The sequence below is a fragment of the Rattus norvegicus genome, chromosome 5 (genome assembly GCF_036323735.1).
Source record: "Rattus norvegicus strain BN/NHsdMcwi chromosome 5, GRCr8, whole genome shotgun sequence".
In the NCBI taxonomy this organism is placed as follows: Eukaryota; Metazoa; Chordata; class Mammalia; order Rodentia; family Muridae; genus Rattus; species Rattus norvegicus.
This window is the reverse complement of record NC_086023.1, coordinates 14,031,534-14,054,644: the sequence shown is the minus strand read 5'-3', so window position 1 is coordinate 14,054,644 and position 23,111 is coordinate 14,031,534. Positions and strand designations below refer to the sequence as shown.

The following is a 23,111-nucleotide window of genomic DNA, read 5'->3' as shown; positions in this document are numbered from 1 at the left end:
GTTATTGTTAAAGACAAAGACTGAGGCAGGATTTACTTAAACCACATGGTTTTACCACATGGAGCTCTGGCTTGCCAGCAGCTCTGATCCAAGCCCATGCATACCTGCTCACAGGGCTCTGGGGCTGCGGCCTGAGTGCCTGTGGTGCGTTAGCTGCACAGGGATGTGCTTGCCCATTCCCCTTAGCCACTTCCTCCCTTGCGTGACCTTCTGTACCTTCCTGGACCTGGGAATATTCTTAGTGGTATCACTGAGAGCTTCTCAGCTGGAGTGGGAATATTCTTTTATTAAAGAAGTCTAGTATTTATAAATTGTTTGAATAATAAAGATTTATATTTCAAAATATAAGCCTTTTAAAATGGAAAGTAAGAGTTATGTTAAATTAGGCATATATTGACAGCATTGAAGCCAGAATTCGCGAGCACTAGCTTAGCCTGTTAGAATGGAAATCTTTACTCTGCTTTCCACTTCTGCTCTTGGGGGTGTATCCTACTCTCAGAGACCTTGAGAACTGCAAATCAAAATGTTAACCTTCTGTCTACTTATCCACTCAATGCTTATTTTGCATGTGAAATTAAGTATACTGAATGAAATATTGGCAAAACAAAAATAAAGGCATTTTGATTTTGCATGTACGTTTATGTAAAAGCATCCTAGAGTTTTATGCCTAAACCACAGTTCTTAAAATTCTTTTTGAAGCACAGAGATCTGTTATTACAACTGTTTAAACACAACCTCACCAGCCAGGAAAGCCAGTTAATTTTCCATACTAGAAGCCTCTGTTTATATATATATATATATATATATATATATATATATATATATATGTATGTAGGTGTTCTATCTCTGCATGTGCACAGCAGAAGAGGGTAGTGGACCTCATGGGACTATGGTTAGAGCAGCTGGGCTGCCGCATGAGTGTTAGGAAGGGAACTCAGGAGCTCTGGAGGAACAGCCTAAGTGCTCTTAACTGCTGAGCTACCTCTCCAGCCCTAGAATCCACCTCTAATTCAAAGAAACTTCCATAGTTTAGCAAATACCTCAACTAGGTATTTCATAAATAGTTAACCAACATGGAGGGAGCACATTCCTGTGAATTACTAGTCGCAGGTATTGATATTCCTTAAAGATATCTAAAACCCAGCATAGCCTAACCCTTTGCAGGTATATTTTTAAATTAGCAAAATACATGGTTCTATGGTTATCGGCATGGCTTGGACTTGGGAGACAGTTAAGTAACCATATGCACTCTTCCTGGCATAGCACTGTACGGTTGTATTCTCGGTGGATCTTATGAGCAGCAGCTAGGGGTTTAATGTCTATTTTTTAAATCACTGAGGTTCAAGCACCCCTTGCATATTTGAAGAGAGGAAACATCTGTCAGAAGTGCTCACTGTGACAAACACAGAGGAAGCGACAATGTGTGCTGCTTTTGCTTACTTAAAACCATACATTATTTTAAATTGAACAATGAAGGCATTTGTCCAGAATCAGCCTTTAAATAAAAAATAGTTTAGACCTAATCTTTAATTAAAGCATACTTTGATAGTATCAAGTTCAGTTTGAGGGTCAAAAACAACGTCAATAAGTCTCACTTTTCTCTCCCTGCAGGGAAAGCAGGCTTGTGTAAATATACACATGCAGACTGCATGCATTTATGAGACAGGGAAAACATTCCCGTCCCCTGACAGCTGTTGCTTTGCGGTGCTCCAATTTGCATGCAGGCACAACTCCCAGTGTGCGGAACCCTAAGGAAGTGTGCAATAGATTGTTGCTTTTGGAACATGTACGGCTTTCAACTCTGCAGGCTCCTCACCTTCAGTGTTACACACAGCTGGTAAAAATACATTGTGGATGGCACCTCATTCCCACCTTCAAAATAGTTAAGGAAAAGAGTTGCTTCAATAGATTTTCTTAGGAACTGAAAATAACCTGATCTTTGTGTTTGTGTTCAGATGGTGTGTGTGTGTGTGTGTGTGTGTGTGTGTGTGTGTGTGTGTGTGTGCATGCATGCATTGGGTCTTGAACACATGATACAAGATAAATATGCTCTACCATTGATCTGACACTCCAGGCCAAATTATTATTTTTTTTCTTAGGGACATTTTGTAAAGGCAAAAAATATATTTCCTTTCCTTCTCTCTAATGATTTACTTACTTTAACTTATTTTTCGTGCACTGATGTTTTGCCTGTTTTGTCTGTGCAAGGGTGTTGGATCCCCTAGAACTGGAGCCACAGACAGCCACTGAGCTGCCGTGTGGGTGCTAGGAGTTGAACTCAGGCCTTGTGGAAGGAGACAGTGCTCTTAACTGCTGAGCCCTCTCTCCAACCCCTCCAGGCCAAATTATTAGTACATTGTCTTTTGTACCTTACCCATCTTCCAATTTTAATCTCAGCGTCCTTTAGGATTTTCAGTTTGCTTTGATATGAACTTACTGAAGGTCGCATGGCCACACTCCTCGATGAACGTGCCGAGCCATGCGTTAGCCTTCTGCTTTGCATGTGTGGTGTATTGCAATTGAAAATGGAAACTACATGCATAGATTGTGATGCGGAAACAAAAATGGAAACTACCTCATGCGAGCAAATAAGATTCCCTCTCCAAATTACTAAAATGCATCATCAGGCACACCCTAAAAGTCTTTTGTCAAGCACCTGAGTAAGTTCTATAATACATTTGGACATCTTTTATTAAAAAGAGACATAACTGGGGCTGGGGATTTAGCTCAGTGGTAGAGCGCTTGCCTAGGAAGCACAAGGCCCTGGGTTCGGTCCCCAGCTCCGAAAAAAAAAAAAAGAACAACAACAACAACAAAAAAGAGAGACATAACTAATATTGCCATCCAGTCAGACTTAAACCAAAACAGTATTTGGCCTGCTCTCAGGGAAAAGGTTTCCTGAGGAAACAACGAACACTGAAAAGAAAGCATCGCCTAACATTCCTTTTCCACAGCTGACACTGAAACCTCAGAACTGAACGCACACAGCTTCACGTGGTGGCGGAGCGTCTCACAACCCTCTTTTCTGCTGCCTCCTTTAGAGCAGTTCCTCCTTTCAAAGATGCCCTTAACTCCAAGGTTGGCTAGGATGAAGAGAGAGCCATCCCCAGTCTCACTGCTGCACTCCTAACGACCTGGACCTTACACCTGGATCCAGAATGTGCGCTGTGCCACAGCCCACTGCGGATCCGGTACTACATGGTGATGTGTAAAGTTCACCCTCTCCGTTTCCTGAGGCCTTGCTTATTCCCCTTGTCTGTTGTTTAATCCACCCATGACACAGAAGCACTACTTGTGGAAGCCCTTGGCGAAGAAACAAAATCTTAAACAAGCAAACAGAAACCCAAAACAACACCGACAACAAATGGAGCAGTGGGGTTTATAGGGCATTTAAGAGGCTGTCAGGGTGGTGTGGGAGGCTCTGGTTTTGCAGGTTGTGTGTGGACAGTAAAGCATGTTCTCACACAGCTCCCATGTTACTGTGAGTGGAGAGGAGGTCAAAACCCAAACTAGGACTCCTTTTGCAGTCTCCCTCTCATCCCTCCAGCAAGCATTTTGAAGACCTACAGACTCTAGGTCTGCATCAGCTGAGCTGCTCTGCAGTGGAGGCCGGGGAGGACTGGGCCCCAGTGCCTCCACAGGGCCTCTTCTGCTGGGCTTGGCTACAGATTGTCAGATCGTGACTGACAGGACCACAAAACGAGCATCACATGACAGACCTACCTGCCTGCCTTTCAGCAGGCCGTTCTGGAAAGATGAATACAAGTCCACAGTGCACCCACTACCTAAGATAACTTTCCCAATGAAATATGTATTACCCTTCATTACAGGAGTGGGCTTTACTGGACGACTGGGAGGTCAGCAGAGGGAGCAGTCACTGGATGGCTGTAAGTGCAAAGGAAGGGCTCTGCTCTAGCTCAGTGGGAGAAGGCTTGTTTTGCATGAGGACCTTGCTTCAATCTCAGTGCTGCTCAGGAGGGGGAAGGGAGAGAGATTAAATAAATAAAAGGGAAACTGCACATAAATGGGAAAAGGCTTGAAATATGATGTATAGAATGTGTTAACATCTATCTGGCTAAGAAGGTCCTTAGCATTGCCAATGTTATACATCAATTGTGGCAGATCTGGCTCCCAACCTGGCTTATAAAATACTTGAGATTAGGGTTGTCTTATTTGGATTTTTTTAAAAGACAGGACCTCTTTTGGCTCAGGCTGGTCTTGAACTTGTTGTTTAGCTGGTGACAACTGTGAATGCCTAATCATCCTGCTTCAACCTCCAGAGTTCTGGGATTATAGCTGGCCATATCCCAGCCACTTCTTGTTTATATTTTTATGTTGTATTGCTTAATGCGTGGGAAGTATGTATTTTAGAAAAAAATGAGGTTATTTCCTAGAATGTTATAAGTTTTTATAGAAACAATGCCATGTTTCTTTAAAAACCAAAACTTTAACTGTTTTCTCATTAGGAAGTTTATAACAGATTTATATAGAGCTGAATTGAGTTTAGAATCAGAGTTGGACTGGACACTCAGACCTTTTTTTGGATCATAAACCTCTAGTGACTGAAGCTTCAATTGTCTCCAGAGAGACCAGGCTCAGTGCTTTGGCTTGGAGTACTCTGGAGAGAGCAGTTGACACACTCCCTGCACCCCTCCTTTCTGCTACGCCTGCCATGCCCTCTTCCTCCCACCCCTTCACTAGAGCTCATCACCAGAGGCCTCACCCTCCTTTGGGACGCTCCCTTCCCCTCGAGATTCAGACGTCTTTACCCACATCTTTAGGGACTTTCTGGCCCCTGCCCTCCCTGAGTTCATCGAGCCACACTCCCAACTTGTCCAGAACCATACCCACCGCTGCAGTTTTATGAATGTCTGTGGTGACCAACACTAAGGCGTGTGTGTGTGTGTGTGTGTGCGTGTGTGTGCGTGTGTGTGCGTGTGTGTGCGTGTGTGTGCATGTGTGTGCATGTGTGTGCGTGTGTGTGTGTGTGTGTGTGTGTGTGTGTGTGTGTGTAAAAAGGACAGAGAGCAGATAGCTAGGAGGACTCTTCATCTGTGTTGGCAGTAAGGGTATACCACTCCCCGGACAAAGACCAACCATACAAGCATTTGAAGGGACTTACCCTATATCTTCAGTAATTGTAGTTTTATCTTCTTGAGAAAACTTTGAAGATGCCTTTCCAAGATATCTCTGTACATCAGAGAAAAAGACTACTTTTGGCTTACCCACCTGTGGGTAATAAACAGGAACTATGTGATGTATTGTTTCAAAGTTACCTGTAGCATACAAAGAATTAAAAGCATCCTGCTTTGAAACTAATTACAAGATTATCAAATGGTATATATTAGTATCTTAAATTATATGTTATGGAAAGACAAATTCACAGTAAAATTAATAATAAATTAATACCCAAAATAAAACATCACAGACTTTCATACAAAAAAACCACACAAGAAAATTCACAGCTAATTCTTATAGAGAAAATGAACGTGCTAGCATTAATATAAGCGTAATTGATTGACTTAAATTTTGCTCTTCTAAATTTATTTTCTTTTAAAAATATTATTTATTTAATGAATATAAGTACACTGTAGCTGTCTTCAGACACACCAGAAGAGAGAATTAGATCCCATTACAGATGGTTGTGAGCCACCAAGTGGTTGCTGGGAATTAAACTCAGGACCTCTGGAAGAGCAGTCAGTGCTCTTAACCGTGGATCCATCTCTCCAGTCCCTAAATTTAGTTTCAAAGTAACCTTTAGGGTGTGAACTAGTCATGTATAGTTGTTGGGATATTTTCATACCTTTACTTGAGCACTTATCATTCTATATCATTTATGGTTTTCAGCTGTGATGTCCTTTTTAGTGGAGAATGTTTTGTTTACCTCTAAGCCATGTAAAAGTAACATTTATTCACCTGATGTATCTGTAATCTCAAAAGCTTACTGCTAAATCAGCTCACCCTTTCTAGTTCTCTCCGAACTCAGTCTGATTGGCTCAACTCAGCTGTCCTGGCTCAAATTCCTCTTGAAGCTGACTGATTCAAACTGGCTTCTCTCAGCTTCTGACTGAATTGTTTTGCTTGGCCTCAAACTAATTCTGGCAATCTGTTCTAATATTCTGGCTCCTTCTCATTCTCTGGTTCCTTTTGTCTTCTCCTCTAATCTGTCTATGTAGAACTGTCCTGATAAAACCGCCTCTGTGTGTGTGTGTGTGTGTGTGTGTGTGTGTGTGTGTGTGTGCTGCTCTCTTCAGTCAACTCTCTTTCCTGTGTGTTCTCATGAGAATTGGACATATCCTATTTTCTGATTCATTCTATCAAATCTTTTTCTGGTTTGTCACTCTTTCTGCCCCTCAATTAGATATCACTTTCAGGCACGGCTGCTTTCTTCTACAAACTAACCTTACCTACATTGTTTGGGATTCAAGGTGTGTACTAAAGACATGTCTGTATTCTAGCCAGAGGTATTAAAGGTATGAGGCACGTCTGTATTCCAGGAGGATCACCCAGACCTAGAAGGTCTTTGGATGTGATCCCTTGCCAGAGTAGCCATGTTGCTAGATTAGAATTTCTCACAAAGCCCCACTGCCTTCAATAGCCCGATGTCCAACATATTCAATTATTTTTTCTGAGTGTTAAGATTAAAGCCTGGGTCTCACCCTGAGATACCTTGAAAATATTTATTAAATCAATATATTAATCTTCCATGTGCTGTGGAAACAAATACCTTAAAAATGGAATCATTTTGGATCTTATTGAAGTACTTGATTGTATTTTCAGCTTTGATTTCATGGCTATATTTAAGATTACTTTTTAATTGTAAGATTCTTGAAGAGGCTACAATCTATGTAATTTTACTTTAATTTCCAGTACAGAAGGTTTTGGTATATATAGTTAAATTGTCAAACTGTCAAACTGTTTGAGGGCAGGGGTGACAGAGAGATGTCTCGGTTGGTCAGAGCGCTTGCTCCTTGATGTTGAAGAGTAGGGTTTGAATCCTAGATCTACACTGGCAACTCACAAATGTCTGACTCTACTTCCCAGGGATCCGCTCTCTTCTGGACCCCATGACACCTGCATGCATTCGTGTGCAGACACACAAACGTTAAAAATAGAAATGGCAGGGGTTGGGGATTTAGCTCAGTGGTAGAGCGCTTGCCTAGCAAGTGCAAGGCCCTGGGTTCGGTCCCCAGCTCCGAAAAAAAAGAAAAAAGAAAAAAAAATAGAAATGGCTCGAGGTCGTGAGAAGCACACATCTGTGAATACGCTTGCAGGGACAGTTAGATGCTGAGGTCTCTGGCCTAATGATGAGTGGACAGCACTGGGAGAGATGGTAAGGAGGAGGAGCGGGTCACTGGGGATGTGTCCTCGGTGGCTCTAACTTGCCCTGGCTCTTTGGTTTCCTTTGCTTGGCCTTGTGTTTAGCAAGAAGTGAAGAGCTGCCTCCATCGGACCCTCTTCTTGCTGTGCCTAAACAAATGGGTGGAGCAACTGTGGGCTCGACAATTTGACACGACAAGCTTATATTTGACATTATAAACCCTGATCCCAGAAATAAGGAAGTAACTCTCATGTTCTCCGTCACTGCTAACCCCTGGGACTTTTTTTTGTTTGAGACAAAATTTCATGTAGCTGAGGCTGCTACTGAACTCTTGATTCTCTCATCGTTCCTTCACATGCAGTTTTTAAAAAAAAAGATTTATTTGTGTGTGTGTGTGTGTGTGTGTGTGTGTGTGTGTGTGTATGTGTGTGTGTTTTGCCTGTATGAGTGTATGTGTGCCACATGCAAACCTGGCAAAACACATGCTCTTAGCTGGTGAGCCATCTCTCCAGCCTTCCCCCACCCCAACACAGCCATTCTCTCTGATTCATCATGGCTGCTGAGCCAACATCTCTTCCTTTACTACTTTATTATGGTGGCCACTTTTAGAATCTCTTCAGAAATGTCTGCTCGACTCTTCAATCCATTTTGAAGTCAGGTTATTAAATTTCTTTCTTATTGAGTTGTGGGAGTTTCTTCTCGTTTTGGAGATTAACGTCTGTCTGATACATGGTCTGACGTTTTTCTCCTTCGCTCTTTCCTTCCTTGTAGAGAAGTTGCTAGTGTGATATAGTCTGGCCTAGTTATTTCTGTGTTACAAAGTCGTTGCCAGGATTAATTCTGCGGAGTTTACCCGCTATGCTTTCTGCCAGGAGTTTAGTGGTTTCATGTCTTCACATTGTTAGTCCACTTTGGAGTAGAAGGATACAGTTTGCTTTTTTTAGGATGTGGCTGTGTAATGTTCTCAAGCCTCTTGAAGCAACTTAGATGTCCACTGTCAGGATACGCTTGTTTATGTTTGCGGCTGTTTGTCATCTACTAGTTTCATACTGTTTTGATTACTGAACTTCATAATGCATTTTGAAATCAGAAACTATGATGCCTCTAACTTTCTTTGTCAAGACTGATTTGGTTATCTGTGATCTTTGTGGTTCCGTGTGAGTTTAGAACATTTTTCTTATTTTTATAAAAGTTGACATGATTTTGACAGGGATTGCAATGAATTGGTAGAACACTTTGGATCAGGTAGATGGTGTGATCTCTCTCTCTCTCTCTCTCTCTCTCTCTGTGTGTGTGTGTCTCTGTGTGTGTGTCTCTCCTTGTTTTTTCTCTTTCTCCCTTCCTTTCTTTCCTTCCTTCCTTCTTTCTTTCTCTCTCTTTCTTTCTCTCTTTCTTTCTTTCTCTCTCTCTCTCTTTCTTTCTTTCTTTCTTTCTTTCTTTCTTTCTCTCTCTCTCTCTCTCTCTCTCTCTTTCTTTCTTTCTTTCTTTTTCTTTCTTTCTTTTCTTTTTGAGATACTTTTTCTACATAGCCCTGGGTGTCCTGGAACTCACTCTGTAGGCCAGGCTGGCCTGGAATCATAGACATCCACCTGCTTCATACCTTGACTGCTGGGATTAAAGGCACCAAGCCACCACCACCCACCTGGATATTCTAACTTTGAAGTCTCTCGCTTCACAAACATGGAATGTCTTTTCATTTGTGTCCTGTTTGTCACTGCTTTGAAATTTTAGGAATATAAGTGTTTTTCCTTCCCAGCTAGGCTTATCGCTGAGTCCCTGACTCTTTGGGTACTTTTGTGAATGGGACAGTTTCCCAACTTCCTTTTCAGATACTTTATTGTGGGTGTTTGCGCATAACTTTAACTTTTTAATTCTTTTTGTGCACATTAGTTATAAAAGGATTAATAAGGGTTCCTTTGAGAAAACTAAACGGTTAACTTCAAACATTGCAGGTTTTAGTTGTAGGTTTAGTTCAATTTTACCAAAAATTTGAAATCTATAAAGATGAAATATGATTTTTAGTGTGGCTTAGTTTTTGCGTTTAATTCTATGGGTCCATCAATATTAATAAGGTGCTTTGATGTGATATTGAAGGCCATAAAATGCGAGAGAGAGAGAGAGAGAGAGAGAGAGAGAGAAAGAGAGAGAGAGAGAGAGAGAAGCTAGAACTCTATGCACAGTGCTCTACCACTGAGCAGCCACGCCCACCCCCTCCCTACTTTGAGGCAGGATAAGTTACCTGGGCCAGCCTCACACTTGAACTTTCCCTGCCTTAGCCTTCTAAATATCTAGGAGTACAAGTGTGTACTCCCAGCATGCAGGGCTACCAGGTTACCATACAGCCAGAGGAAAAACAGAAGAAACGCCTATTGTGTGCTTTACAAGTTTCAGACCCCGAGAGATGTGCATTGCCACACAGTGTTAATCACTGACATACTGTCAGCTAACCAACCCCCGAATTCTCCTAGATGCTTTTCGATGGTTCCCATTCAGACCCACCCCCATGCCTTTCTGCTCTGTCTTCCTCGCCCAGGCTTCTCCTGCAGTGACAGACCTCTGTGCGGTCTCTGCAACTCCTGACGGCTGCTCTGGCCTGCTTCCATGCCAAGGAGCCAAGAAGAGTTAGTACTGGAGCACAATGCTGGGATTCAGACTATCATGGGTACGAGACACTTACCCCACTAAAGACTTCGGGCTCAATCCCGCTAGGCTTCCTTGAATGGCCCCGATAACTGCTACATTACTCTTATTTATATTTGGTGCGTTAATCAGGCAGAGGTTAGCGTGTCCTTTCTAACACAACCATGAGCACACCATAGTCCAAGCATTCGGGCTTCAGCACGCGCACAAGATGTGGACTGGCCACAGAGTGCTGCTTAAGTATGGTTGACTTACATTTAATTTTAATATTCATGTTTGCTTGTTTATTTGACCAGCTCTCACTCCATTGCCTAGACTGTCTGGGAATTTATCACGTAACTCAGGCTGGCCTTAACTGATTGTGATCCTCCTGTCTCAGTGTCCTGAGTGCTGGGTTATGGATGTGTGCAATTTTTATCTTAATGAAAAAAATGATTGTTTTGCTCGGATGTTTTAGTGACTTACGTTTCACAGTTTATAATCTGACTGTTTTATCATTTATGCATCTGACATATATACTTGCTGGAATAAAACCTCACACTTTCCCCACACTCATAACATGGCCCAGTATGTGGCTGACATGGGCTCAGCCAGTATGAGCCCAGTGCGGGGTTTGTTCTCATTGGCTACCGTCTTCATTGCAGGTAAAACCTCTCTCTTTACCGTCATTGACAAGTGGGTAACGGAATACACCTTAACGCCTGAAATCACCACCACAGCAAACCCTCAACCACTTCCTGCTTGGCTTTCGCAGCTTTTGTCAGACTGGTCCCTCTGCTGGAAGTGGTGGCCTAGGATAGGCACTTACTTATGTAGGAGTTGTTTTGATCCTCACTTCTGTTCCTCCTTTTCTTGCTGATTTTCTTGGCCTCTTTGGATGCTTTCCAATTCATTAGGAATTGTCTTTCCAGGTTTTTTATTTCTTTTCCATCAAGAAACTCTGGAGGAGATATGTATGTTAAAATATAATTTTATGTATACACACACACACACACACGCATGCGCACACACACACACGCACACACACACGTGAACACACACACGCGCACGCGCGCACACACACACACACACACACACACACACTTCTGGCTTTACATCATAAGGAAAAATAAGGTCCTTTTAAAAATATCTTAGTTATGTTAGCTAATCCTGTCATTCAGGAAGTTGAGGCAGGAGGATTACCGGGTGTTTGAGAATAGCCCAGAGGGCTACATCATAATGAATTCTAAGCCAACCTGGGCTACAGAGTGAATCTTATCTCAAAAACAGCAATGAACTACCAGTGCCAGGAGTGGGTTAGTCCCCTTGAGTTGTCGCTCAAGGGAGCACATGAGAATGCTATTGGTTGCTCCTCACAGACTCATGGGAAGGCCCTACGCCACTCACCAAACATGGAGAGGCTGAGCTGGTGGCTAACTAAAGGCTTCACCCCTACTGACTAACGCTGCCACAGAAGAAATGCAATTATCATTCCAGCTATAAACCCTGTGACCTGCACTGGTGACCTGCCTTCAAGGTCTGCTGGTGCGATAGTGGCACCCCCACTGTGGGAGTGACCAGCCACTCTCTGATGGCACCCATGCTTGGCAGGGTGGCCGAGAGTCTGAAAGTGGATAGGCAATGAGGCTAGGGGAAAACGGACTCCTACTGTTCTGCTAAAGAACACAGCAATGACGCGACTCCTAGTGGCATTCGTTACACTCATACGTCAGTGCCTGGTTCAGCCATTGTTAAAGAAGTTTCTCGCAGTAGATGGGAACCAGTACCGAGACCCACAACTGGACACTGGACAGAGTGAGAGACTTTGGAGCTCTCGGTCATAAATGGGTGCCTTTAATTAAGCCCCCAGCCAGGGCTCAGAGACTTTTGCTAAGAGGAGGCAGAATGATTGTAAACCAGAGGTGATGGGTGGGTGGCCGAAAAGAAGCAGGCAGAGACTTGCAGACACAACAGCGGTGCACACATGATCCCACAGGTCTGCACAGGTAAATGGGGGGCCATCACTGAGATGGGGGTGAGGACATGGGCTCCCAATCCTACCAAGAAGCTGTCTGCAAGTAATACCTCCTGGGAGATGAAAACTCAGCTTCCCCCTAATTCTCTCGGGGTAATTAATACACTTCAGGATCGGCCAACAAATAAGAACTCAGTGGTGTTTCTGCACCTTTGATCTCATTTTGCTCTGAGCATTTTTTTTTTTTTTTGGTCTCAGTGGTCTTTTGCTTATATATTTTGGGTTTCATTTTTGTGGCGGTTTTTGTTTTTGTTTTGTATGTGTGTTTCTTCTCTCTGTTTTTTTTTTTTTTTTTTTTTTTCCAGAGCTGGGGACCGAACCCAGGGCCTTTAGCGCTCTACAGCTGAGCTAAATTCCCAACCCCCTTCTCTCTGTTTTTAAAGAGAAAGAAAGGGTGTGGTGTTGTGTGGGGAAGGTGGGACAGTGATGAGGATCTGGGAGGTGTTAGGGAGAGGAAAAACTGATCAAAAATAACATGCACATTTTTATCAAAAAAATGGAAAAAAAATCCTTATTTACACACTTGCTTATTTTTAATCTTATGGTGTGTGTTGTATGTGTGTGCCTGTGTGTGTTCCTATGTGTATTGTGTATGTGCCTGTGTGTAGTGTGTGTGTGTGTAGTATGTGTGTATGTGTGTGTGTGTGGTGTGTGTGTGTGTGTGTGTGTGTGTGTGTGTGTGTGTGTGTAGTCCAGAGACTGATGTTAAGGGTCTAGCTTTACCAGTCTTCACTTTAATCTTGGAGGTAGAGTCTCTCATTGAAACTGGAGCTCACCAGTTTGGAAGGACTAGCTACTTACTGAGTTCAGAGACTTTCACCAGTGCCAGGATCACGGCCATGAGCCAGTCCACCTGGTTTTTGACATGGATCCTCATTTACAGCAAACACTGCGCTGACTGCATTACCTCTGGCCTTTATACTTAAACTGGTTGAGATTTTCTATATCTTTAGTTTCCTGATTTTAAAAATATGCACTTATTATAAACAACTGAAACAATGGAAGAGAAAAGGATCTTTTATTATTCATACCCTGAGCCTTCCCCTGAAGGAGATATATATATTATATATATATAATTTATACACACAGATGTACAGATGTATATATATATATAGAATGTCTTTAAATGCAATTTCTGATAGGTGACAATTTATTATATATGGATAGTCTATAAATCACTGAACAAGTCCCTTATTTTACCTATAATATATTTGTAATATATAAATAAAGTGGTTTATGTGACTTTTATTTAATAAAGAGACTATCTTTTCTAACAATGTATCTGTATTATTCTTAAACTGTCTTACATCATCTGAGTGATGTCTTCCACTGAGCCCCAGACTGTGGAAAGGGTACAGTAAAAGGTGTTTGGTCATGTTCTTTCAGGGAGCCTGAGACCACCTTTAAAGCAGTTGATTCTCCTGCTGAAAGATTCAATGCTGCCACATAACTACTCATCATATTGTATTTAACGTGGTGTGTTTTAGAATAATGCTGTATTTAAAGGAAGTAGTGTGATAAAGAGTCTAGTGGTCTGCTCCTTGCCCACAGGTCACAGCTCCAGCATGCAGGAGACTGCAGGCAGCAGGGAAAGTGCTGGCCTAGAGGCACCACCCTCCCCCTGGCCAGGCACATGTATGGTAATGTTTACCTCAGGCAAAGAGATCAATAGCTACCAGTCGGACAGCCCTAAGACTGTGGTGTCACGTACGTGAGGTAAACATGCTTTCTCCAAATACCACACTGCGATGCCACACAGTCCCTAACCGTGGCTGGCTGTGACACCAGAGGCCTAGTATCTGGAGCTGCAATCATTGTATATCTTCTGCACCTTTCTTACCTAAACTGCAAGTAGTTTCCAAACTATAGCTGAGAGGTTGGCAAGGTGTTCGCCATCATGCTTTTTGGACTTAGAACCACATTAAATTCCAGCCACTCTTCTGCTCAGTTCCTCACATGCTTGTCTTTAGTGATGCCTTTACATATTGGCTTGTTAGTAAATATATAGCTTGCTAGTATATTTTGGGTATATATATATATGTATATATATGTATATACATGTATATGTGTACACACACACACACACACACACACACACACACACACACTGCCTTGAGTGACCTGATCCCTTGTCACTTTTAGCAAATAATCTTGCCTAATGCTTTTATGTATAGAAGCGATTTTGGAGAGAAAGCAGGTAACAGGCATATGTGGTGAGATTTATTTCATTTTAACAATTTGTTCTCAACATGAAATGTGCTTCCACCCATGTTATGTAAACCACATATGTATGGTTTGTTCTGTTTGTTGAGGCCTGGGTAAATTGCATAGTCTTTTTTTTTTTTTTTTTTTTTTTGGTTCTTTTTTTCAGAGCTGGGGACCGAACCCAGGGCCTTGTGCTTCCTAGGCAAGCGCTCTACCACTGAGCTAAATTGCATAGTCTTTTAACTTTCTTGTTATCTGTTGTTGTTATCTGGTCTTACATGTGCTAAAAGACAATTGAGAAAAACAAAGACAAAAATCAAACGGTTCGTCATGTGACTTGAAAGACACTAGCGTTTTTAACCGTAGGTTGATGGTGGGACTAGGAGGGGTTCTTTCTCTTCTCTACATGCTTTCCCTGTAGAGCTGGTGATAGAGAGCGCTTGCCCATACCCGGTGAGTATTCTACCACAGAGCCCTGTGCTCCTTTGATTTCTCTGTGTAGCCCTGGCTGTCCTGGAGCTCCTTTTGTAGACCAGGCTGGCCTTGAACTCAGAGATCCGCCTGCGTCTGCCTCCCAAGTGCTGGGATTAAAAGCATGCACCACCGCCACCTGACTTTTTTTCTTTAAAGTATTAATTTTGTAATCATAAAGTGTGTTATAGAAGGAATAGTTATGCAAGAGAAGGTTTGAATAATTTTTGCTTTTAGAAATCTTACAGAGCTTGAGATTAAACTCAGGGCCTAGTGAGTGCTAGGCTCTACTGAATTTCTGCTTTTGAGTCAAGGTCTCACACTACAGCTCTGGCTGTCCTGACACTCGATATGAAGATTAATCTGTCCTTGAACTCACGCTGCTTCCTCCCTCATGTAGGCTCAAAGGCATGCCACCAGACCGGCTTCATACTAGAATATTCTTAATCATTAGACACTAATTGTATTTACTTTTCCTCTGGCTGAGTAAAGCAGACTACTGGAGTTGTGTGCGGTGTCAGAGGGAAGGGTGCTGGCTGCCCAGCAGAGTGCAGAACTTTGAAAACTGCCATAGTTCTGTGTGTCATTTGTGCTCTGCCTTGGCGGGCTGTGTAGATCGCTCCTGCACACACACTTTGAGAAAACATGTTTCCCATTGTTTGATTCTCTTTTCTCCAAGCCAGAGAATCTCTGCATGAGCACTGATGAACTGGCTATGAGCTTTGAGGATGTCTTATCATGTTTAGCTCTTTAATAATTCTCATGCCCCAGCGTCCCATGTACGGCTACAGGACACTCTCACAAGGCTCCTTTGTAACATGATACTGCCTGTCCATCGCTCTGATGCTGTGTGATTTTGACAACACCATCCAAGTACTTAGGCCCATTTCTTCAGTGTAGCATAGACTTAGGGATGTTGTTATTTGATAAAGCAACTCCCCAGCCCCCTTTCATGTGTTCCTAAGCCAATGACAGAGAGCAAACCTCAATCAGCTGTAGCTGCAGAACAAGAGCTAAGGAGCCTAGGCCCTGCCCAGGCTTTACACCAAGCTCCGTTTAGCCTATTTATGCCTAACCAGTTTTGTAGGTAGTGGCCACATTTTCTGTTAAAAGTCTGCCTGCTATTTATGAGTAGAAGAAATTTTTTCATGTAGTACTTCTATTAACTTTGCTATTATTCAAACATCTAAACTTAAGTTGACCAGTTTCTAGAGCCAGATGTTCTATTTCTGAAATCTTGATGATAAATTAACTTAAACATTAAACAAGTGCTTTAAATTGGGTTAATGTAAAACACTCACCCAGTGACTTGGACATCAGTATCAGCCTGTCCCTGTATTTTGGTTTAAGACAAACAGGATTTCCATTTAAATCCATTTTCCACAACTTCATCAGTTTTCTCAGTAAAACTTCCAAGTCCTGTAGTCGGGAAAGACAGGAGGAGGCATGGGAATTTTATTATTAGTGCTCCAAGGCGGCAGTGATTTCTATGGCATCTGAGCTCCCCAGGTAGAATTCACACAACCACCAGCTTTGCCTGTACTAGTCACAAGGCAGCCAAAGGAGGCAAGATGGGGATCACAGTGCTGCCCTTGATCATGCCGTCCTTAAATCGACTCAATCTGGTGTTAGGAAAACACTTCCTGCTTAGAGAAGATACCCTGTCCTCAGTAGAATCCGTAAAAGTTTACCCATTAAGGCAATTGAAGAGTAACGAGCAAACACTTCGTCAGCCATTGCTGGGATACACGCTGCTGAGTTGTCTGGAAGGAGCAGGGACTACCCCATCTGCCCAGGCCCCCAGCTCTCAGGAGCATCACCCATGCTGGAGGTTTCTGGTGCTGCAGCTTTCAGAATCATTTCTGCTTCTGTAAGTAACCCCTCAGCCATCTTCCTGTAAGTAACCCCAATAAAACCCATTGGTTCATCAGATTAAACAGCAACACAGTCTGCTAGTGCTGCAGGCAATATACATTGTGGCCTTTTCTAGTGAAGAATGTGGGAACATCCAGTCAAACTGCAAAACAGAAATAATTCCTTGCCTGCTCATCCCCCAGAGACCACATTGAACACACTGTTGTGCCCAACTCATCTTTGGGACTTGTTCTTCTTTTTTTTCTTTTTTTCGGAACTGGGGACCGAATCCAGGGCCTTGCGCTTGCCACTGAGCTAAATCCCAACCCCTCTTCTTCTTTTATTGGATATTTATTTATTTACATTTCAAATGTTATCCCCTTTTCTGAGGGGTTTCCCCTCTAGAAATATGGTATCCATCCCCCTCCAAGGGTCTCTCCTCCCACGATGTCCACAAGGCCATCTTATGCTACACATGTGGCTGGAGCCATGGGTGCCCCCCCCATGGATGGTGCTTTAGTCCCTGGGAGTTCTGGGGCATCTGGTTGAAACTTCTTTGGAAATTATAAATTATAATCTTACTGGGGTTAACACTTTTCTTTTACTTCTGTTGTTGTGGTAGCTGTTTTTCTGTTTATTTTGTTTATAGTTTTTTTGTTTTGTTTTTTGTTTGTTTTTGTTTTTCTTTCTTTGTTTGTTTGTTTTGGTTTTGGTTTTGACAGGGTCTCATGTAGCCCTTGCTGTCCTGGAACTCATTCTGTAGACCAGGCTGTCCTCGAACCCACAGAGATCCACCTGCCTCTGCCTACAGAGTACTGGGATTAAAAGTGTGCACCACCTCATTCAGCTGTGTTTTACATTTCTTGAAAACTATTTGCATGCTTTTATAGCTTACCAGAAAGAGTGATTCATGGTCCGCACAGGAACCGTGGTGGTGAGGAAGGCCCATAAAAGGCACCTTGGAAGCATCCTTCTGGTCTACCTGCCTTATCTCCTTTCTTCCTATTGCATTTCTTTTCTCAGCCTGTGTCAGCCCCCACCACACCCCAATTCTTTATCTTCCTTCCATTCCTTATCTTGCTTTCTCCTCCTCCTCTTCAAAAATAAATGTTCCTTTAACTACTATTTCATGGAAAGAATATATATTTGGAGTGTTTCTTATCTATGTCCAGAGTCAGTTTTTAAAAATGAAATAAAGGGGGCTGGAGAGATGGCTCAGTGGTTAAGAGCACTGGCTGCTCTTCCAGAGGTCCTGAGTTCAATTCTCAGCAACCTCATGGTGGCTCACAACCATCTGTAATGGGATCTGATGCCCTCTTCTGGTGTGCCTGAAGACAGTGACAGTGTACTCACATACATAAAGTAAAAACAAATCTTTTAAAAAATGAAATAAAGGGCTGGGTGGCAGCAGTGAATGCCTTTATTGTACTCATGTAGATAAAATACATCAGCAGTCAAAATCCCAGCACTCAAGAAGCAGAGACAGGTGGATCTCTGTGAGTTCGAGGTTAGCCTGGTCTACAGAATGAGTTTCAGGACAGCCAGGGCTACACAGAGAAACCCTGTCTTGAAATACAAAACCAAAACCCAAAACAAACAAAAAAGTAATGCACTGTACTTTTGTTATGTCTACATCTTGTTAGAAAAAATAGCATGACAAACACACAGTTATGAACCAGGTGCTGGTGGCACACACCTTTAATCCTAGTATTTGGGAGGTAGAAGCAGGCAAATCTGTGAATTTGAGGCCAGCCTGGTCTACAAACAAGTTCCAGGACAGCCAGAGCTACACAAAGAAACCCTGTCTCAAAAAACCAGCCAAAAAAAAAAAATGTAGATATCGTTTCAAAATAGTGACTTTCTGTAGGTATATGTACCCTCTAGAGTTTAGTCTGTGCTTGACTCTGAGGGAGCAAATGAGTTCAGGGGATTTTGATTACTGTGTACATGACTGTTGTTGTTGTTGTTGTTGTTGCTATTGTTGTTTTTAACATAGGGTCTCTCTGTGTAGTCCCGGCTGTTCTGGAACTCTTGCGTTTTAGATGAGTCTGTACTTGAACTCAGAGATCCACTTGCCTTGCCTCCTGAGTGCTGCATTAGTGTGTGCCTCCGGCACCTGGCTCCCTGTCTTTATTTATAAGTGATTGCAGAGAATGAATTATCACACAAATAAAGTTCAGGGAACAAAACGGCCAAGTCCATAGGTCTTTGCCTGCCCTGCTGGTCTTCAGTTAAATCCCTTTCTCTTCATTTTGATTAACACAGCACAATTTAAAGAAGAAGGTTCTGACCCATTGACCAACAAGTAGTTACCTTCATGTAAGAAAGTCGTCTTCAAAACTATAACCTCAGCTCTCAGTCTTGGACCTTAGATTTTGCTCTTTCTGAAACCTTTGTTCCACATTTAACACAGCCATGGTTCCTTTATGCAAGAGCTCTGTATTCCCTGAGTCTAAGGGACTGTGCTGTATGTTTCATACTGTTGAATATGATGGCCATAACAACAAGAGAACTTTACACTGATTGAGTTTTGTTAATTATTCCTCACTTGATAAATGGCCCTGGACACACTCCCCCCAGTGTATGTTTACTTACGGCTAAACTAATCCCGTTCTGAAATACGATTTCCCTTTGGATACGCTCTGGTTGTTCATTGCCTTCCTGTCCTTAATAAAATCCTTTCACTCTCCTGCCCTTCGATAAATTCCTCAAGAACCAGACACTTTTCTGGACAGTCTCTGTTTGATAAATGACCATGTCATGCTATCGCTTAGAGGCGTGCTGCTAAATCCTGAGCGGCCAATTGCCTTTCCCCGCAGGCCGGTACCCCGCTCCTGCCTGGACAGTGCGACAGGCAGCCTCTGCTCTAATGATGACTGGGATGAACCTGTATTTGACCAGCACGCTCCAATCTTTATCGGAAATGTCTGGCCCAACTGTCCTTACTAACTCTAAAGACAGTCATTTGTCATCCCTCTGACTGCCTGTCATCATCTGCCTGGGAGAAATCTATAATTTTTGGCTTGTTCCTGACTAAAGTGTGGGGTGAATAAATTTATCTTTGGGCCTTGCGGCTTGCCAGGATCAATATTGAGCAGTGGTTGAATAAATTAGAAACTAAGACAACATGACAGGCTATCGCGGTTTGTTCATTTGTGTATTATAAATCAAATATTTAGTTTATATAAGAGGCAAGCATGTCACGTTTTTTACTTTTCCCATTCATTCCGAAGATTCTGTACCTCATGATAAATGGTCACCAGAAAACCAATGAAGTAAATCACTAATGAATCTGACTGTGAGATGAACTCAGGTCATTTTATTGATTTGGCAAACTTTGCAGACACAAAAACTGTAGGCAATGATTAAGGGGTTTTTGTTGTTGTTCTTTCAAGTTTTATTTTTTGCACATGCATTTGACTTTGTATGGCTATAGGAACTTGAATAATGTTCGTCTAGTGAAGCTCGTGACTCAACATGAACCCACAAAAAACTTTTATAAATTTAAGTTGACCTTAAATCATAAACTATTTGGTGTTTTTATATATTGATACACGCCTGTCTAAGGAGGCTACAGGAAAGAAATGCAAAACCAAAACAGTTGTGAGATGTCATTTAAAGTAGAGCTCCATGAGTTAAAGTTGTCATCACCACCACCACCACCACCACCATCACCACCACCACCATCACCACCACCACCATCACCACCACCACCATCACCACCACCACCATCACCACCACCACCATTTAGCTTAAAACTTCTCTCTCCTCCTCAGTACCTGACCTTGGGGCCTACCTTATTGGAGAAGCAGGACAGTAGGTCATCTTTGGCTAAAGGTTTCTCAGTATTCTGCCTGGGATCTCACATCTCCTTTCCTTACTAGTCAGCATTTTGGAGACTAGCCATCTCCCATGGTGTCCTCTCTTACATCCTCATTTCCAGGCTTCCTTCTCTGGCTGCCATCTTTCCTTTATCCATCATCACCAGACCTGCTGAGTTCTCCACTGCATAATGTGTGCACGCACACGCACACACACACACACACACACACACATTAAATAATAAAATGTAGTTTTAAATTTTAGAAATGAATCATGAAGGACCCTGTTTAAATGCAGGTTCTCAGCATCTCAGGTCTGGGGAAGAGGTTGTTACGCTGCTGCTGCTGTTGCTGCTACTGTAAGTTCTCTGACGCCATGTGAAGCTATGAGGGTGTAGAACAATTCTTTTGTTTCCTTAGCCTTTGGTCACTTCCAATAGGCTGAAAAGGCCCTGAACCAAATGTTAGGTCATGGAATTTGTAAGCCTCAGTCTTTGGGGCATTAAAGTCTGTGGACTGCTCCCTTATCCCTTAATGATTCTGCATTCTAGGAATCTGTAGCTCTATAAGTAACCGAGCTCTGACCTCAGACATCTCAAATATATGACTGCACTATTTTGTAACAGTTGTTTCTGAGAGACAAGAGCACTTCTCATAGAAGACAACGGTGTACATGGTGAACTGTTACCTGGGTTCACCCATGAGAAGAACTCACTGAACTGAGATAGCCTGGAAAGTGTGTGTGGTGACAGCCCTCCTCACAGAGCACCAGTGTCTTCCAGAGCCTGACCATGCCCACAGACACAGCGGACGATGCTAAACCATCAGGATCCATCAGAAAGTCCTTCCTTCTATACTTGACATCCGTTTCTTAAGAAACACTGTTTCTTTCCATACCCTGGCTCACAGACGAGGGCCCCACCATGGTGTCCACTATACTTAAATTTGGCACAGAAAACAATACCTCCTTCCATATTTGCCTCCACGATGCTATCTTCATTGCCCACCAGTATGCTGAAGAGCCAGTCAGTCCTACATTCTGACCTCTGCACTGTAGGTAGCCTCACACACCCACCCAACTGTTAGTTTTGTGTTTTTTCTGGAATATTTTAAAGACACTCCAACTTGACCAGAACTCATGATTTTCTTGTTTCCCAAATCTGTTTCTGAAGCTGTCCATACCCTGCTTTCCTCTGCTCCGTGCTCCCTATATCCAACCCAGAACCAAGTCATGCTTGGTTTGTTCTCCAAATGTTGGTTCTATGGTTTGTTCACCTCCTTTCCTCCCTCACTCTTACGGCTTCTACCACTCAGTTCTTAAACTGGACTCTTCCAAACTGATCCTTACACCCTACTTACACAGGACCCTTTCCAAAATGCTGCCATTGTATTACATTACACCCTCAATGGCTCCTGGTGCTCTCAGAATAAACACAGCACTCTATCAGAGTCCAGGCAGCTGGTCTGTCTACAGCTTCTCTATGGCCTGTCTGCCTTCCCTCGCTCAGTTTCCATTCATTCTGTGTGAAATGCATGTTTGCCTTAGGGAGCCTTGTCCTTGCCTGTCTCTGGGAGCTCACTTCAGCTGTGTCTTCTGCAGGAAGTCTGGTGCCCTTACCAACTGATGCAAGTCTTCACCACCACCCTTGTGGTCCTTGTGAATGGTTTGCTTTACTTCCCCCTGGTATTTCCCTCCCCTTTTCACTAAGAGCCCCCGCCCCGCCCTGGCCAGTGATTGTCTGTTTCATGCTCACTGTGGTCTCTACCTTTGCCTGGTTAGCACTGCCACAGAGCAGGTATGAACAGAAGACTGTCACTGAATGGACGGGAGATGAAGGATAACAGGCTGGAGGATCTGACGTCAAGAGACAGGATAGGAATTCAAACTAAGAGGTGCAGTGGAGCTGTTTTTGCAGAAGTTCCCTACTCAAGAAGCTGTGGACCTGGGAAGAGAGGAAAGCTGGTTTCTTTCCTGTGCTTCCTCTTCCGCCTCTCAACCACCCCTTTATAAGTCTCTGGTCTGGATAAGCTTCGCAGAGCTGGGAGCGGCAGAGAGTAACACGGTAGAGGCTCCCGACAGCTGTAGGTCTGGAGAGTAAAGGGAAGGACGAAGCCCCTGCTTGACCACGCCCTAAACTCTGAAGGCTGTGCCTTGGCTCTAATGTGCTCACTTCCCTAGAGATTCAACTCTTGTTTTCTCCCCTTCACCCCCATGCTCAAGGATTTCAGTAGCCTTCAGTAGTTTTCACAGCTCAAGTTGCAATCTTGGTTGGAAGACTTCATAACGATCATTCAAAGAAATCATTTTGTAAATTTTTTAAGAAAAATTATTTTCCATGCCAAAAATATACTGTAAATACTATTGTTTCTACCACATAAAAATCCGTGGCTAAGGCTGGGGGGATGGTGCCCCAGTTAAGAGGCTGTTCTTTCAGAGGACACAGGTTCAATTCCCAGCATCAACATGGTAGCTCTGTAAATGCAGATGTAGGGGACCTGACAGCCTCAAATAGACATATATACAAGTGAAACACCCAGGAACATTAAATAAATAAATAAATCTATTTTTAAAATCCACAGACAAGACTAACAGGATTTCTCATTGCACTGGGTAATCCAGAATAATTACGATTATTTATTAAGATGAGTGACTATAGAGCCATTTGTAACTATATATTTGAATTTAAATCCCGAATTTGTCTTTTTCAAGCTCCTGCCAGTTATCAGCGGCAGCTATCATTTTAAGGTTGTGCTTTCCTGCGTAATAAGTACGTTCAGTGTACTC

General features: G+C 42.8%; 1 protein-coding gene across 3 annotated transcripts in view; it reads right to left on the bottom strand.

Annotated features, from left to right (window-relative positions):
* The window catches only part of Ppp1r42 (protein phosphatase 1, regulatory subunit 42), a 47,359-nt gene that overhangs the window by 2,686 nt on the left and 21,562 nt on the right, over positions 1–23,111 (bottom strand). For 2 of the 3 annotated variants that reach the window (NM_001127569.2, XM_039110784.2), the window contains 3 exons: positions 15,953–16,070; positions 10,770–10,901; positions 5,123–5,276 (listed from right to left, as the gene is read on the bottom strand). In NM_001127569.2, the coding sequence (NP_001121041.1) occupies positions 5,123–5,276; positions 10,770–10,901; positions 15,953–16,070 (404 nt within the window). Of the gene's footprint in view, positions 1–5,121; positions 5,277–10,769; positions 10,902–15,952; positions 16,071–23,111 lie in introns of those variants that run through there. The other variant, XM_063288419.1, reaches the window with a different exon arrangement.